The sequence below is a fragment of the Phaenicophaeus curvirostris genome, chromosome 2, assembly GCF_032191515.1.
Source record: "Phaenicophaeus curvirostris isolate KB17595 chromosome 2, BPBGC_Pcur_1.0, whole genome shotgun sequence".
NCBI classification, from domain to species: Eukaryota; Metazoa; Chordata; class Aves; order Cuculiformes; family Cuculidae; genus Phaenicophaeus; species Phaenicophaeus curvirostris.
In genome coordinates, this window is record NC_091393.1 from 59,876,421 (window position 1) to 59,893,564 (window position 17,144).

A 17,144-nucleotide genomic window follows, 5' to 3' on the forward strand; every position below is an offset into this window, starting at 1 on the left:
TGAATGTATGCATTAACACTACCCACGAGTGATGCATTGGAGACTGTCAACTTGCATTTCTATACCTTCTTTTGTGTGCTGAAATTCCCTAAAACCCTTTGCAAAGCAATAAATATCATACCCAAGGAGAAACACTGATAGGTCATCAATACACTAGTGACTTTCTGTACCTAAGCTCAGCAGCCATCCTAAATACAGCAATACTTCTGAAATATGAGTGCCAATTAATCGGAAATAGTTCTGCCTGTGAGGGATCTTTTATATAATCACCTGCACTACTGCAGACTGCATCTGCAGTTCTTTGATACCACTGCAGAAGGACAGCAATTTTGTTAAATTAGTATTTGCACTCTGTTCAAAGGCCAATAGGTTTCCCCAAGTTCCCCAAATGTCATAAATGTGTCATCTTATGCTGAGCCCTGGCTATCCGAGTGAACTGCCAAACCCACACACAGGGTATACAGAAATATTTACAAAGCAACTGTGGCAGTACTGGTAATGGGAGCAAAGCAACAAGAAAGTTGAACCTATCTTTCCATGCTTACTATTGCTCACCGTTGATGAACACCCCTCTGCATTTATTGAAGAGAACAGTTAGCTAACCTTCAGGAGCTGAAATTCCTATACCTACTTATAGCTGCTCTTCCATACTCCCTGTTCATCTCTTAGCTTCACACGTTTATGAGTTCAGTGGTTTGGAGTACGCTTCTGTGAGCTTTCTGATCTGGAACCATCCCTCCAGCAACGCTTTCACCTGCATGCGCACAGCAGCACATGGAGCTGGAGCAGCCCTGTAGCTATCCTCCAGGGGTCACAATTGGGTTATAAATTCTATAAAATGTGATGACTGTGCAGCCTGATTTAGAGCAATTTATTCACATCCTTCTTCATTAAGATTCAAATAGCATAAGTAAGATAGAAATTGAACACATACAGAAATTGTGCATGGCTTGCTTCTGTAGTCAGTAAACATTTATTCACTAGGCACAGCTCACTCTCGTGCTCTCCCTCTCGTATTCCCTCTCTTCCTCTATCTTTCCTGCTTGCTGTTTTAATGCATAATTAAGAAGGTCAGAATTAATGAAGCAGTGTGGAGTAAAGTTCAAGGAATCCCCAGACACTATTTATTCTATTAGATCTCAGGCATGAATGTCAGATTGGCAGCATTAGAGGCAGTGGAGCTGGCAGCAGTCCAGAAGCAGAGCTTCCAAGGGAGACTTACCTGCAGTGTCAAGTCATTGCTGAGCTCCCTTCCTGCAAAAATCACCCGCAGCTGGTCAGCTGGAACTCCCTGTCGCTGGGCAACCACCTCCTTCAGCTGGAGGATGCTTGAGTCTGAACCAACCTCCACGGGGAAGCCATGGCTTGAGTTGAACCTGACAAACACTGAACAAGAGTAAAACACCTTTTAAGGCAAGCATTCCTCATGACGTGTTTGTACTAGAGTGACTATGAGAGGCTTACTCTTCAATTTCAGGGAGCACATACTATTTTCAGAAAAAAGCTATGAATACTGCAGCGTACCATTTTGAAACCCATCACAGAATAGTTAGTGACCAATAAACAAAACCCACGTGTTTCCCCTTGGCAGTGTTAGAAATTACAGAGAACAGGCAGAATCAAAAGAGACCCAGTGAGGCAGCTGTCTAAGTAGCCGCTAATTGGCACAACAGATTTCAGTTCAGTCCTAAGCTTAGTGCGCACAGGGCAAACACACTTCTGTGCCCCCGGTGCTCTACCCCACTGCACATAAAAAATAAATGCAGGAAACTGAGGTATTCTTTAGAGCCAAAGTGCATTAAATAATACAAAGGAAAAATATTCCTTGTTACACAGTAAATCACAGTCATACAAACTGGTTTCCCACAGCTATAATTCTACAGAAGATAATAATGGAGAGAAAAATCGCATGCTAGCAGAAATGTTTGGGAGTGTTGTATTAGAGCGTGGTCTTTTCAGAGTTCACTAAAATATCTGCAGTACATAACTCCTGCCGGCATCCAACTTCAGCGCAGAAAATCACTACTGCACCAGTCATATAATTTTTAGAGCTGCAGCAACTGGTTTATACATCCAGAGAAGGCTGGCAAATAAACTCATAAGCTTCCTGCCATTCAGCTGTCAGAGCTGTTTCTCATAAGGAGTCTGAACGTGCTCGTGGAACCCATGGTCACAGAATGACTACAAGAACTATCAAATAGGAAGAAACCTCATTACACCCATATCAGTCACAGAGATTGGATGAACAGTAGGCACATCCCCACTGGACTGCTTCGACCAATAGCTCCACAGGCAGGAAGCAAAGGAATTAGCAAAACCCAATATAAAACAAAAAATCATTTATATCAATTAGGTGGTGGGTACCTGTCACCTAAACTGCTTGGGTATTGATTGTAACAACGAGCCGTCTTAAAGATTTATTTCCCATTCCCACTGCAATGTTTGGGCTGAAGATGCTATTCCTTTGCATTTCTGGTGTCTAACAGAAGCATGAGAAGAAAAGTATAGGTATAGTTTGAAGAAATAATGATTTTTAAACTGAAAATTTGATCTTTATGATTTTTCAAACACTTCAAGTCTATCTGACTACTACACAGTTATCAGATTATTTAAGGGCATTTGAACATGGCTGAAAACTCTGCTGCTGCTTTGCTGAGCAAAGAATGCTCAGCAAAATACCTGCAATTTTTCAACTTCCAATTCAGATTTGGCTAATCTTTAAGGGACAAGGCCATATACCAATAAAAGTTTTAAGTTTTAAGTTTTGCACTTGAGAACATTCTCTTAGTGTACCAAAATGTAGGGTAAGATTGCATAATGCAGTGTCAGGCGGGGTGCAGCATATATGCCCTGCAGTGTGTTACACAGCCTCCTGCAGTACATCTTGTTACTGGTTTGGATCTCTATTTAAAGGTGTTCTGGAAATAACTAAGCTTTGCAAGCTGTATATTCAGACTGTTCAGAAAAATCAGCAGAACGTGAATTTTATTTTTATTGTGATTTGGAGAGTAAAGGAGGACTTAATATGACAAAAAGTAGTTCCAGCTAGTGGAACACTCATATTGCTCAACTAAATAACTTTATCAGGGCTGGTAGTAAAATACATAGTTAAATCAGTGGAGAATATACTTTTTTAATATGCTAATCTCTGACTACTTGACTACGTGCATATATTTTTTACACATTTATATAGATATGCTTGCATACACACATAAAAAGCATACACGTACAATTCCAAATACTTCTTTATAACTAATAAATAAACCCCTTTATCTTTAGCCCTATGAAAACCAGTGCTATTGGTCTCAGAAACAAAAAAAGTTAGTAAGTGCATTGCCTCTGCAAATCAAATGTACTGGGAAGAAGGAAGTACTGGTAAGAAGTAAGTACTGTTAAGAAGAAAGTACTTGATAAAGAAAGCATAAACAAGCAGAGTGTCATTTAAATTAATTATAAAGCAGTACTCATTCTTAAAGACAGTATAAATCCAACACATTGCAAGCTTAATTCATGTCCATCATCAACAATTTCCACTCGCTCCCCCAAATAAGTTTAAATTTATTCACTTCCAATGGGTATAGTTTCCTTCTCCCAATGTGTACAAGGTAGCAGAAGTTTCAGTCTCACACTTGCAACCACAAACAAGCATGGGAAACAAGTGTGTGTGGTGCAACATTTTGCACTCCACAGAAAATATTACAGCTACTCTTTTAAGAACCTGAAGAGCTAATTCAAAATAATGCCAGAATGCCAATATCTGCTTGCTGGAAAGTTCTAATCCACAATATTGTGTCCTTAAACACATTTATTCTATTATAAAATCTGCAATCCATCCACTCTTTTTAACATAATAGAGTAGAAGGGATCTTTGCTTACTTGCAGAGAGCATAAAAAGATTAAATACAAAACTTCTGTCTTCAGTGAAATAAAACCAGGATTTCATCAGTATAATATTTCAAGCTGCCTTTTTGGGGAAAAGAAACTTTTTCTTTCGTTTTTGACATTTCAACTCAATAATTAAATCATCACCGTCAAGTTGATACTCTTAACAGCCCACATCATTCATGAGATCACAGATGAAGTTATGCAGACATTTTAGACCTCTTCCAAAGAACACATCCTTTGAAAAGACTTGGAATTTAATGTTTGTTTACTGCAAGTTAAATAAATATCGGATTAACAGAAGATTAGAGAATTTACCTGAGGCCTAAACTACTGATGGAAATCCAAAAGAAATAAATCACATTACTAAAGTTAAGAAGTAGCCAAACTAAGCTGAAGAAAAGAGGCTCCATTTGGATCAGTTCTCCTACTCCTACATCTGTAAGAGGTGACAAACCGTAAAAGTAGTCTGATAAAAGGAAACTTTGTGAGTCTTAACTGTCATGACAAATATAATCTCTGCAAACATCACAAGGCTCTGATTCCCAGAGGGATCAAGAGGCACCTAAGTGCTTTTGTAAATCCCTCTTGGTATCTATCTGAATCTCCACATACCTTCAAAATATCAATTTTAAGTCCACAGAGGAAAGTGGTATAATTGAAAAGAGTGAATACAAAAGAAATACGTGTATATATCACTATGTCCTTCAATATCTATGATGTACAACTTCATGCAATTTCAATTTTACATTTAAGGAGTTGGATACTATTGGATTTGGATAGTTTGGAAGGCTTAGAAAGTGCATGAGGATTTCTAGAGGAACTTCCCATGCCTCCTGTGAAAATACTCATTTTTTTCAAGCATGTACCTACACAGCAAGAATTTTTTGTCTGGCATAATGAGTCAAGTGGTGAAGATTGTCTTCTTTAAAGACTGCAGGCTTACACCTTTGGCACATCACTTCTGCAAGCGTGGCAAAGGGAAAAGTTCTCAGTTCAGAGTGTAAGAGCAGGAAATACATTTGTACTGAGCAATGCATTTCCCCTAGAAACTGATACTACAAAATCAGAATACACAGAGTTGCAGGGTATATGAAATGCATTCAGGTAAAAAGAAGACACAGAAGACTATATACAGAAAGGTTAAAGCTAGCTAACAGAATGTAACAAGCCTCCCCAGAGAGGCTGGCAATTTAGGGAAACAGAAGTGAGAAGTAAAAAATGCAACCCTCCATCTCTCCCTGATGCCCCAACTGGACCAGAGAGTGGAGGCATATGCAGAGGTAAATACTGAGTGGAATTTAAATCTTGGTTCCCAGTTGTGGGAAGTTTCACTATTTTGACATTGGTTTTCATCTCAAATAAATAAAAAATTCAACGTATTGATTTTTAATTATTTCTTCATTAAACAAGAAGTACCATGTAAGTGTTAAAACATTTTCATTCTGCAGCACTTCATGGAAAATATACTACTTCTTTATTCTTACAGTCTTGTTGTGTGGACCCCTCTGTTTGGATTCTCTCTCTCAGAACAAAGTACCAGCACAAATCCCAGACGGAAGTGAGTGCTATACTCATAATGAAACACCAGTGTTTCATGATAGAGGCAGCCCAACAGTAATTTTAATTAAAAGTTCCTAAGGAACTCAACTACTTGGCTTTTAGTGGATTTGTATTGGAGTGACTAATAAAATTAAGGTGTTATCACCTTTGAAGGGACTTGAGTTAACAAATTCACGTACAATGAGGCATTTCAATCACATGAATACAATACAGAAGTACATCAGTTCCCAAACAAAGTATTAATGTCCTGAAGATTTCGTGTTTCACCAACAGTATCACATATCATTGCACTCAGTATCAAAATGGAGTTAGCAGTATAATTAACCACTTAGGATGCAATATGATGAATAACTTCCCCACGCCGTAATATAGGAATTGCTAGTGAAGGGAACATAAACGAAGAAGACTGGAACTAAAATCTTGGGTACTTTAAGATATTACTGATCCTGGCCATCTATCCATCCCTTATGTTGTATCTGTTCCTGTTTACAGTCCAGCATGTTATTACAAACTGAACAGGAAATTTAAGCAAATGAACATACAAACTGGTTAAAGTCAGACACAAGTACATGGGGCAGGTGTGCAAGGGAGCTACAGAATTTCAGGTGAAGGCTGGAAGAAAGCTGGTGGGCTGGTACCCCTGACAGGATCTCAGCAGGCCATTTTGCAGGGCCCTGAGATCCAGGAGCCTTTCATCTTTGGCAAGTCATACCAAAAGTGAAAAAGCTTTAACTCCTGTTACCATCAATCCTACAAGTTTTCCAGTTCTGAATTGAGCAGATAAACATTGCACATTGGAGAAGCTTAGACCCTCGTAGTGAACAAATTATGAAGGCACAATACCAATAGATAGAACCAAAATAATTGAACTGTGCCAAGAAAGGGAAAAAAAAAAAGTTGTAGATGTTTTTACATTGCTACAAACATAAACTTTAATTTTGACATAAAATAGGCTTTTTTATTTTCTTTCTAAGCAATGAATAAGACATTTGTGTTTTGCTGCACACCAAGCAAAAGCTAAACCCTACAATACATGATCTGTGGCATTAGAATGCACACATTTAAACTTTAAGATATTATTGCTGAGCAACTACATTGTGTCCATAATAACTAGGACAGCTTTAAGTACTCCTTATTACCCACTCTTCCTAGGGACAAAAAGAATAAAACCAGGGTTTAACCCAAAGGCATTGTAAAATATGTGAAACTGTTTTTTATTTTTAAAAGCCCTTTCCCTACTTCAGTCAGACGACAAGACTTTTGAAATACATTTTCCTAAGACCCGGAAAAAAAGTCTTATGACAGTATTTGCCTGTATTGATCAATTCCTCTTTGGCTCAGGACTTGACCTGAGAACACAGCCCTTCTTGGATCAGAGACCTACATCTAAACTATTTCACGCTAGAAAGAATTATCTCTTCCTTTTCAATATTAAATCTTTCTCATAAACAGTGATTAATAATTTATACAATATAAGTAACCAGTGTAGTGAAGCTTAAAATCAGGGAAGAGAAGGTAGAAATCAAGACAATGTACAATCCTCACCATCTACTAGAGCACTGTGGAAATGTTCTGTATGTCTTTGTTATGGCATAAGTGCCTATCACCTCTCAAGGCACAGGCTTAGGGCAGCTGTTTGAAGTATCTTTTTTTATTTCTGTAAATAAAATAATTTATTGTTATCAGATGCTAGGGCTCCTCTATCTTCAATCCTATGGCAAGATACTGTTCTATTATTTTAATCTTTATATTTAATGAACACAAGATACATTTGTAGGCACTTTATAAACCCCAAGTGAATGTCTGTTGCTGCCTGGAATTTCTACAACCTAAATTGTAGAAATGCAACTGTAGGATATATGTAGTGCAAGGAACTACCAGCAGAACACAATATAATGTGATAGCAGTAAATCTTGTTCCACAAGTTTTTATTGTTATTTCCTGGTTTTCAGTGTGTCAAGGGAATGGCAAAAGGGAAAGAAGTAAATTCATAGATTAAAGAGGAACAAGAAATGGAAAGAAAAAGATGAGCTGGGGGACAGTGCAAGTTGAAGTCAGGTCTGTAAAGGAACATCTCAGAGCTCTGGCAGGCTTAATAATAAACAGCCAGTCAGCACGTGTTTTTGGAAATCAAATTAAATGGTAAAACAACCTCGTGCAAAGCTCTTTGAAGTGTCTGTCTACAGCAGCTGCAGTAGTCTGGAACTGGTTGCAGTCTTTTTCTTAACAATTGGAGGCCTTCCCAAGATGTTTTTTCCCAGAAGCACCAGAGAGCAGGGTGGTTAAGTTGGTTCCATTTTAATTTATATCCTACTTCCATTACTTCAAGTCCTGCTTCGGTGGCTGCTGTCACTCTCACAAAGCTCTGGCCAGCTGGCTTGCATGATATTTTTCTTGACATATACATGTGATAAAATAAAATTCCATAAGAATTCATGTAGCCTAGTAAAAACATCCTCAACTCTCTTCAAGAAAACTCACAAACAGATGTCTTTTCATTAAAATTGCCACATTCCGACAAATTGGAGACAAGTTGAGATAGCAAGATCCTGAGACTTGACGCCTTTGCACTGAACATGCTGCCAACAGTTCCCTTCTTCTATAAAGACGGAAATCCAGCTACAGAACCTCTGCTGTCTACACAAGGAGTGAGATAGTGTCTCAGAGATAATGATTTCACACATTTCAGTCTGTATAGTTGAAAATCCACACCTTAAAAACTACCCTGAGATGAGAGGGTTATCATTGCAGGTATCAGTGCATTGTCATGAAGTTTTCCTAGCAAAATACCCTGCTGTATGTTTTGCACCAGGCCCAGACTGACAGATACATGCAACAAAGTTAACCATGACTTAATAAGTTATCACTCACTGCTGAGCCATAACTGGCAGCATTAGGCCTCCTCAATCACTGCACTTGCAAAACAAAATTAATGCACATTAATGTAAGCCAGCTTCATAGCAGCAGCAGAAAAAGAGCCTACACTGGCAATAAGTGGCAACTCATTAAGCTAGAGTAATTTGGTTGCTTCTGATCATTTGTAAATTACCTTTACCAAACAAATGATTTTATGATGTAGTCACACATAGACAGCGATGTAGTAATCTAACATAAACAACATCAATAAAACCCCATCCTTGGTGAGGTTATTTCTCTCCTCAGCAAGGAATAAACTCCCTCACAGAAACCTCTTTAGTTCTAGATAAAATTAAACTGAGTATCATAAAAAATGTTCCTTGATAATTCACTCAAATATTAAGACTGAGATTTCTGATTGTTTCATTTTCTTTCTAAATAAAAATCATGATTGACTTTTATTCAAACAACTGGTTGTGGAAAGCAATACAGTAATAATCATAAATGCTGCATTTATATCTAACGACAGTCATGAGCAGCATGGCAAAGCTGAGTAGGGATTGGGTGCTCTCTTCCATTGCAAGGTTTAGGGGGCATCATATTAAGCTTCTCAGAGCTATGTTCAAAGCAGAAAAACATGAGATGTTTGCTGATGCTACTCACAACAAACCCTCTGGAAAACTCCACCAGAGATCTGGTAGATGCAGGATGCATAACTTTGGCTCAAGGAGAGAAAAAAAATCTGGCAGTTATTGCACAGGCAGCTCAGTAATCTCTCTGCTGAAAAGGCAGGGATAATACATAATAGTATGAAATAAATAGTTTATAAATAGGTCTTAGTAGGACTAGGTCTTCCAGTCATGTGCTGAGTCAAAATGGAACTTACCACTGCAAGGACAGTAAAAAGTAAGAGATTGTCACAAGATGTTTTTTTTTTCCCATTCCATAATACATGGGGTTAAACACAGACTCTTGTTTTAAATGAATATGGCAGCTCTTTTGTAGATGTCCTGGGTTTGTATTTCCACACCTACTCCATAGAATATAACACTGAGTAAAATCTAGCAAGTAGGCAGGTTAACAGTTTCCTCCTGACTCTTCCTCACTACCAAGTAATCAATACCTAGAACAGAGGCAAATACAATAGGCAAAAACTCAGCAGTACTTTTTTTTTCCTCTAGAACTATGCATGCTCATGCGGTTCCTTTCTCATATTGCAGTGAGGCAAATGTTAACCTCTGCAATTCTCCCAGTAACCTAATTTTGTTCTAGGAAGTATGCCTCTTAGTCCAAGAAACAAGCAATATTTGTTCAGTGAATTATTTCCTGTGAATAATTCACTCTGCTTTACTATGCCTACATTCTCTTTAAAGTTGGAGGAATGCACATCTAGCAAACCCAACACTATAATTATGTTGGCATCTCCTTGAAAAGACTCTTTAAAATGCTGTTTTGTTTTCCTAGGTTTTTTTGTCCTGATTTATTGGCTGCTTATATCAACACAGAGCTGCCATGAGCTTCCCTGATGCAGAATCAAGCTGAAACCATGTTTTATATTAAATAGACATATACTCTCCTTTACTGTGCTTAGATATGGCTAAGAGTCCTTAAACTCTACATATTTCCAACAATATGCTACGGCTTTCCTTATTAATAAGAAATATTATGTTTAAAAATAAAATGTGTACCCTTGCAGCTTTTAAATTACCCTAATGGAAAAATGAGCCAGTATTGTAGCAAAGACAGCTTGAGCTCAAGGAAATTCATAAGAGGGTGAGAAAATCTCAAGTAGGACTATTGCAAGAACTTTAGGGCTGTAAAAGGGACTGCACAGTGAGGACTGCAATAGTCAGATTTCACTGTTTTAACAGTTATGCTCATCTGCAGTTCCCCTGGAAATGTAACACATTTTTCTTATGCTCTGTTCTGCTAAATAGTAGAGGCACTGGTGGGCAGCTTAAGATCCACTCAAACAAATGTATGATAAATACAGAAGCTATCACACTTGACTAAGGAAGGAGCTTTCTGACCTCATGAAGTTTGTTAATTGCTCAGTGAAGGTTAAACAAGTATAAAAACTTGTGCAATGCGTATTATAATATGGATAGAAATGGTGTATATATACTGCTGGGATGACTCTGTAGAAACAGATTTGTTTGACATACACAAAAAAAGAGAAGTCCCAGAGAAAACATTACTACCTACCCACCTATTGACATGGAAATCTTTGCTTTCACTTTCTTTAAGTTTTAGAAAATCTGCTACAAATAAAACCAACCCCAAATCCCAGAGAATAAACATTGCTGTGGTCCAGGACAGTGTTAGCCCAATACATGGCTATAAACAATATAGCTATGAGCACTGTTTAAGGGGAGGGGATGAAGCTAGCTGCTCCAGAGAGCAAAAACATGAAAAGGCTTATTTCCTTGGTGTTTACAATTCTGATGGTAGTTTTTTAATCTCTAGGTTTCTTTACTTTTACTCATCTCATTTGTGGGGATACCAGTGTCGCTATAACCATATCCTGATCTGTTTTAAAATATGCAAGGTACAAACAAAATTCTATTTCATCACTGAGCATTCAGTTTGAAGGCTACATGCCACAGTGTCTTTTCCTTGAGCATCTTTCCAATGCAACTGTTTGCTAAAAAATAGTTCTCCACTAGGAGAAAAATAAGCATCAGTGTTCTAGGATAGTCATATTACAAGCTCTTTACCTTTAAATGCTATTCTCACCCTCCCTCCTTGTGCGTTGCTTTTCTTTGGAACCCTGGGCATGATCTCCACTTCCCAAGACTCACCTTCTCAACAGCAAAATTCTTGCAATAGCAGGGCAGACTTAGGAGGGTGGCCACTTCCCATGGTGCCGGATGCTCTGTCCCTTGCCACACGCCCAGCCTTGGCTCGACAGGAATCTGGTTAAACCCAGTCTCCCAAGCCCCTCCGGGCTCTCCAGCTCTGTATGGGACCCAGCCTTCGGCTCTAAAACCCTTGGCTTCCTGGTGGAGTGAGGCAAAGGAGGACACGGCACCTCCTGATAGGGATGCCTGGCCTGCGGGCGGCTCGGCTGCCCACATTGCACATCCCTGGCTCCAGGCAGCCTGCTGCAGCTCCGGAGTTTTCAGGAGGGCACGCTGTTCATGATTTCAAAACAATTTTAAGATGTCTCTGCCCTTTAACATTTGAAAAAAGTGTTTTCTTCCAAAACGTACAGCACTTCTGTAGCAACCTGGAATTTAACATGACGGGTCCAAGTTAAATTCTTTTGGCAAAACAACAGCTGTTGCAGATGTAATGTAAAGATTTGTTAAAGATCCTAGGTAATAACACAGGCTTTACTAAAGCTATCTTAGCTATTTGATCCTCTGACAGTAAAATTTATCCCCTTAAATCAAGAGAACTATAAAATGATGCGTTGCCAAAGAAATCTCCAATGCATAACAGAAATGTGCACCCAACTTCTGAATTAGATAAAAAAAGAATCTTCTGTAGCTGAGCTTGAAGATTTACTGTATTTCAAAGATAATCTCCATCCTGAGTTTGTCAAAGCTCTTCCTACCTTTGTTGTTTGTTTGTTTGTTTTTTTAACATCTGTTCTTGCTACCTCACACCCAAATAACAAACACTTAGAGACGAAATACCTTGTAAGTCCCTAACACAAGAAAATACTCAGTAGCCACTTTTGCCCAGCAAAAACATATGGCCTGAATGCACTGCCAAAACAGTCTATCAATCCTACTATAAAATTGCTAGCTAGCTGTAAAAAAAAAAAAAGAAACACAAATTCAAATATCCCAGTGTCACATCAGAATTCTATGAATTCAATACATTCTTTTAACAGAAAGAAATTAATTGGACCTGTTTTAAAAATATACACAGTAGAGTCATTTACAATCACCCCTTACTTATATTGAATGTGTACAGTGGGTGTGTACATAGATATATACGGATCACATAGAGATACGCATGTAAGTATAAACTTCCCAAGCCAGAATGTTGTTTTTTCAGTACAGAGTGAAATCCTTATTCACTGAGCAGATGTGAGCATGAATTTGCTGAGCAGGACAAGAGTAGGGGCTCCAGTTCATAAAAAATGCTTACTGGGCACATGAACACTATTCCAAACAGGAAAAAATTAAAAACTCCAAATCATAATGAAATGTCAAAATACAGTAGGAGGCCTCAGATTAATAAATGGTGATGTACGTAGTAAATCAGCTGAATATGATGGGATAAAAGTTGTTAAACATTTCAGGTATCGTACAAGCAACATTGGATCTGCTCTGTTGTTTATATCAACACGAAGCACAGACAAAGCAGGTATATATTATAAATACGCACACCAAACAGTGAAGACCATCTGGAGCTACGCTGTGCCACAAATTTGCTTTGTATGCTTCTTGCCACTTTACCAATTCTTTTCCAGTTGTTTTGCTGGATTTACCTTTACTGTCCCACACATCAGCAACTTTGAGGAAGATGACAAAATTATTTCTAACTCTCTCTGTTACATCTAGGTCCATAGCTGATATAAAGTTGGATATTTCAAAGCCTGCAGGCCTATAAATTTAAGGTATGTTTCATTAGAAAGCTAAGAAACCATAGGGATTTTTACCAAAAACTAAGCTGGCTATATAAAATAATTTCAGCACTAAAAAGGAGGCCACATAATCTGAATTGTTAGCTTATCACCATGATAGATAAAAATATCTCAGACATCAGAATAAGAATACTGTTTATTTAGTCCAGGTCATTATTCCCTGAGAAGAGCATATTTCCAGTAACACATGATGTACTGAAGGCAAAGGTTTTGTAGGCATATGTCATTTCATGAATGTCAGATAAAGATTTGCTTTGACAAACCAAGATTCACATAAATTAAAATGTGAAATAACAGCTGAATTGATGATGACAGGACAAATCAGTTCCTTCTTCCTGAAATGAATGATTATTTAAAACAATTTTTATGTTAAAATATCCCTTTCATTTTTCTTGGATCAAAATTTAGACTTTTTCCTCCAAAAAACAGAAGCTCAGAATTTTCACTGTAACTAACAAGGCATGAAGTTAAAATTTCTGAACAAGCAGAACAATAAAATTGCATTTGATTACATGTACTTCTCTATAACCAGGCTATCTTTGTCTCTACTTTGGAAAAGCTGAAGCTTATTGAGAGGCAGCAAGTGCAGGATGAATCTAACCTTTGGAAATGGGTAACACTGCTACCAAGATGTATCTGCTTAACACAGTTCCACAAATTCTCTTGAAAAAATCCCATTTTGCACACTATATATCCATAGGTGGAAGACAGCAATACATTGTCATATTCTGTGAGGCACATGAAGAGCAAGAAACAGCAGAATCTATTTTAACTCTGTTTAACCACTGATTGTGCTGAGCAAGTCTTTCAGCTCTCTGAAGAAAATGTGGTAGGCCAGTATTGGGCTGTTATTTCGGGCCATGTGCTGGCTTTCCATTGTTCCTGTTGTCAGGAGGAATGAAGCTAAAAAAGCAACATAGCCTTCAATGGGATTTACTCATTTTTGAAACCTATTTTGAGGACTGAAAGAACAGGCAGTCTTTTTTGCTGAAAAATATCTAAGTTCTGCATTATAACTATAAATATTCCCAGAGGAAGAGCCATCTCAGTTTCAAGAACACCTCAATACTTCTCAAGATTTCCTTTCTTTTTGACAAAACAGGCACACAGCTGCAGCCAACCACTCTCCGTGCCAGTGAATTTGTCAATTAGTTCCAAGGAAATCTCCCAGCACACGACGACAAGCTTATGATCAGACAGGAAATTATGGTCTATTATGCAATTTTATTCTTGTCTGTGATTGACTGCACATCAAAGGGCCACTCAGTGGCAGCTTCTGATACTTGTTAAGGTAAAATAGTTCCGTAAAAGCAGATGGTGGAAGCAAGAAGATCAGAATTACTGTGTCAGAGTATAATGTACTTTATATGAGGCATGTAGAAATAAAACAGGTTTTTAACACATAGTTTTCCTTTGGCTTATATTAACATTATAAACTGCACGGTATTTTCAGATGCAGTGGATGTTTGCCAAGTTCTTTTGATCAAAATTTTCCCTCTCACCCTATTTAGAGAGAACTGGACATCAGCAGCTTTATACTGATAAATAGGTAAATTTTTTGTGGTATATGCTCCATACATAGGCTCTATCAGTATGTGAAGTTGGGCGTATCAATAACACCATATGCAAATAACCCCATTGAGCTCAATAAGACTTTTTACATTTTTACAGTGTTTAGGGATAAAATGATCATGACATATATGGTTAAAATGTCAGTACATCCACCTTAGAAACACATTTTGAGGATTACATAGATAAAATTAACTGTATCAACTTAGGCGAGTGATAAATGTGAAACAAGAATAAAATCAGAACAAGATTTATTTAAATAAAGCCATAAAATGTTTTAATCCAATCATCTAACCCAAACCTTTGTAACAGCATGTGTGAGTTCTGAAAAGTGACTGAAATTAAAAATGAAATACTGTGGCAAGCTAAAGAGCCAAAAAAATTACAGAAACGGGTAATTTGGTTAGATACTTAGAAATTAATTTAGAGGAACATAGCAGTAAAATTAAATTAATTCAAGAAGAATAAGAATTCTGAGCAAAAATAGCTTTTTTAAACTGGGTACCTCAAGCATTAGGTACAAATACGTGACAACATTCTTGGAATCCTAATTTTACAAATGAAGTACAATATAGACATATTTCTTCTTATAAATTATGCTACACAAAAAAAGTGGTGTTCTTTCTTTCTCTTTTCTCCAAAGAATTCAGCATAAATGATTTGGCTGGATTACAACTGAATAGTTAATAAATCTCAAATAAAATAATAATTCTAATTATGGAGAAAGAAATTTACCTTTAACAAAAATATATACGAAAGACTGAGATATTATTTGTTTGTGATATCACATAAGGTGGTAATTGCAAAACTGCAAATATTTATTGTTAAATAGATTAAATCCTTATTTTCTCTCCTGAAAAAAATCCAGAAGACCTAGCAGATGACTCACGATTTCCAGAGAATTAACATAGGTCACTTTAATTGGTAAGCATTCTTTAGATTTGCCAAAACACACTATTACTCAGTTTATTGATGCATCCCATGCAAGATTTTTTTGCATGATTAATGCAACTGAAATAGCAGCAGCAATTAAACAGTTATACTGTGTTAGTGAAACTGTTTCATTACCATGACAAATGGTTTCTGTAAGGATATTGCTTACAACAAGCAGAGAAACCAGTAAGTGTATTAAATCAGATTTAAAAGGGAATGCAACCTTCTGCAGAACCCAGCTTTTATGAGGCCAGCACTTGTATGTGCTTTTTCTTCCTAAACTTCACTGGCCTAATAAGAAGTAGGAAGAATTTCTAAAATCCTCTCAGTTTCTGGCTTTCACAGGTCACAGGAGCCTAGAGTCCAAGCCAATTCTAGGCAATTGGTGGACTTGGGCTACCCTGGATCTTCAATAGTGTGTTCTGGCCTGTCGATGAAATGCTGCTAAACCTTTTCATTGCAGAAACAGGCAGGACTGTATAGAAATGGATGCCTGGTGAAACAGAAGGGAACACCACGATTTAACACACTGCCAGGTGACCTCAGAAGCCCCAAGTCTGCGTCCAGACAATATGCACCAGATAATTACTCTGAGTGGCTCATAAAAGATCACTTGAAAAACACAGGAAATAATTTCAGTGCATGACAGAACAATGCAAAAGGCAGACAAAGGGAATAACTAAAGGGAAATTAAGAGAGGAAACATTGTTTCCATGGAATGGAAAAGAAATAGATCAGAGGACAAAGAAAAGGCTTCTCCAGGAATGGAGAGAATCTACAGTCAGTGTCATGATTTGGGGAAGAAAACTGAGTGGTGTCCATTTCTCTTGTTTAATGCACAGCCTTACTCCAGGCTGTGCCTTTTAGGAATCAGAAAAAAACCCAGATACTTGCAGAGATCCTCTAACTCTTACTAAGGATACAGGATGGACATATCTGTAGAAAAGAGTACATTTCAACATTTTTCCTTTTAACTTTTTTCACCTACTTAATGAATAGTGTATTCTTTCAAGAACAAAGAGTAGAAGAAAACTAAAGAACAGTACGTGTAAGAGAATGAAATCACAAGGGAAGAAAACACGAAAAACTGAGTGCATTCTTCACTGTGTACTTGCGAAAACATTTCCATCTCCTGCCAAGAGTCATATATATATTACAAAGTTAAATATTGATATTAATTTGTCATACAAAATTTCCACAGGAAATAGTCAGTCTGAAATTCACAATATGCATATCCATTTCCTAAAGAAATTTCACAAAGTCATTCAATAAAAATAGTTTAAAAAAAATAAAAAGCATAAAGATGTGATTCAAAATAAGCCTCTGCCGTTGGCCAGAGCACTCTATGAAAAAATAAGGTCTCTTAAAACTTGCAGGAATTCTAAATTAAGACATAGTCAAAAGGACACTGATACGAACATTAGTTTGAAGTATTTACTGTTTTCTGAAGTAGTAAAATTGTAGAACTTAAAATTATTTAGCACTTTTCTTCAATATGTTCTGCTTTTTAATAGCTCAGTGGAACTCTGGATCTTTTTGCCACTTAAAAGAACCATGAATCTAGAATCCTGCAGTTCAACTGATTCAATACTTTTTCAAGGAAAAAACAGTAATCCTTGCATAGTATATAATACTCCAATAGAAGAGAACACTCCTTATTCCTCCCTTGTAGATGCCATTAGGAGAAGATAGGCTGAACATAACATTTCCGACTTGGATTATTTTAATGTTGCTGGGATAA

At 37.3% G+C, this 17,144-nt stretch overlaps 1 protein-coding gene across 2 annotated transcripts in view; it reads right to left on the reverse strand.

Annotated features, from left to right (window-relative positions):
- The window catches only part of PRKN (parkin RBR E3 ubiquitin protein ligase), a 732,905-nt gene that overhangs the window by 592,348 nt on the left and 123,413 nt on the right, over positions 1 to 17,144 (reverse strand). For both annotated transcript variants that reach the window (XM_069852200.1, XM_069852199.1), the window contains exon 2: positions 1,223 to 1,386. In XM_069852200.1, the coding sequence (XP_069708301.1) occupies positions 1,223 to 1,386 (164 nt within the window). The remainder of the gene's footprint in view (positions 1 to 1,222; positions 1,387 to 17,144) is intronic.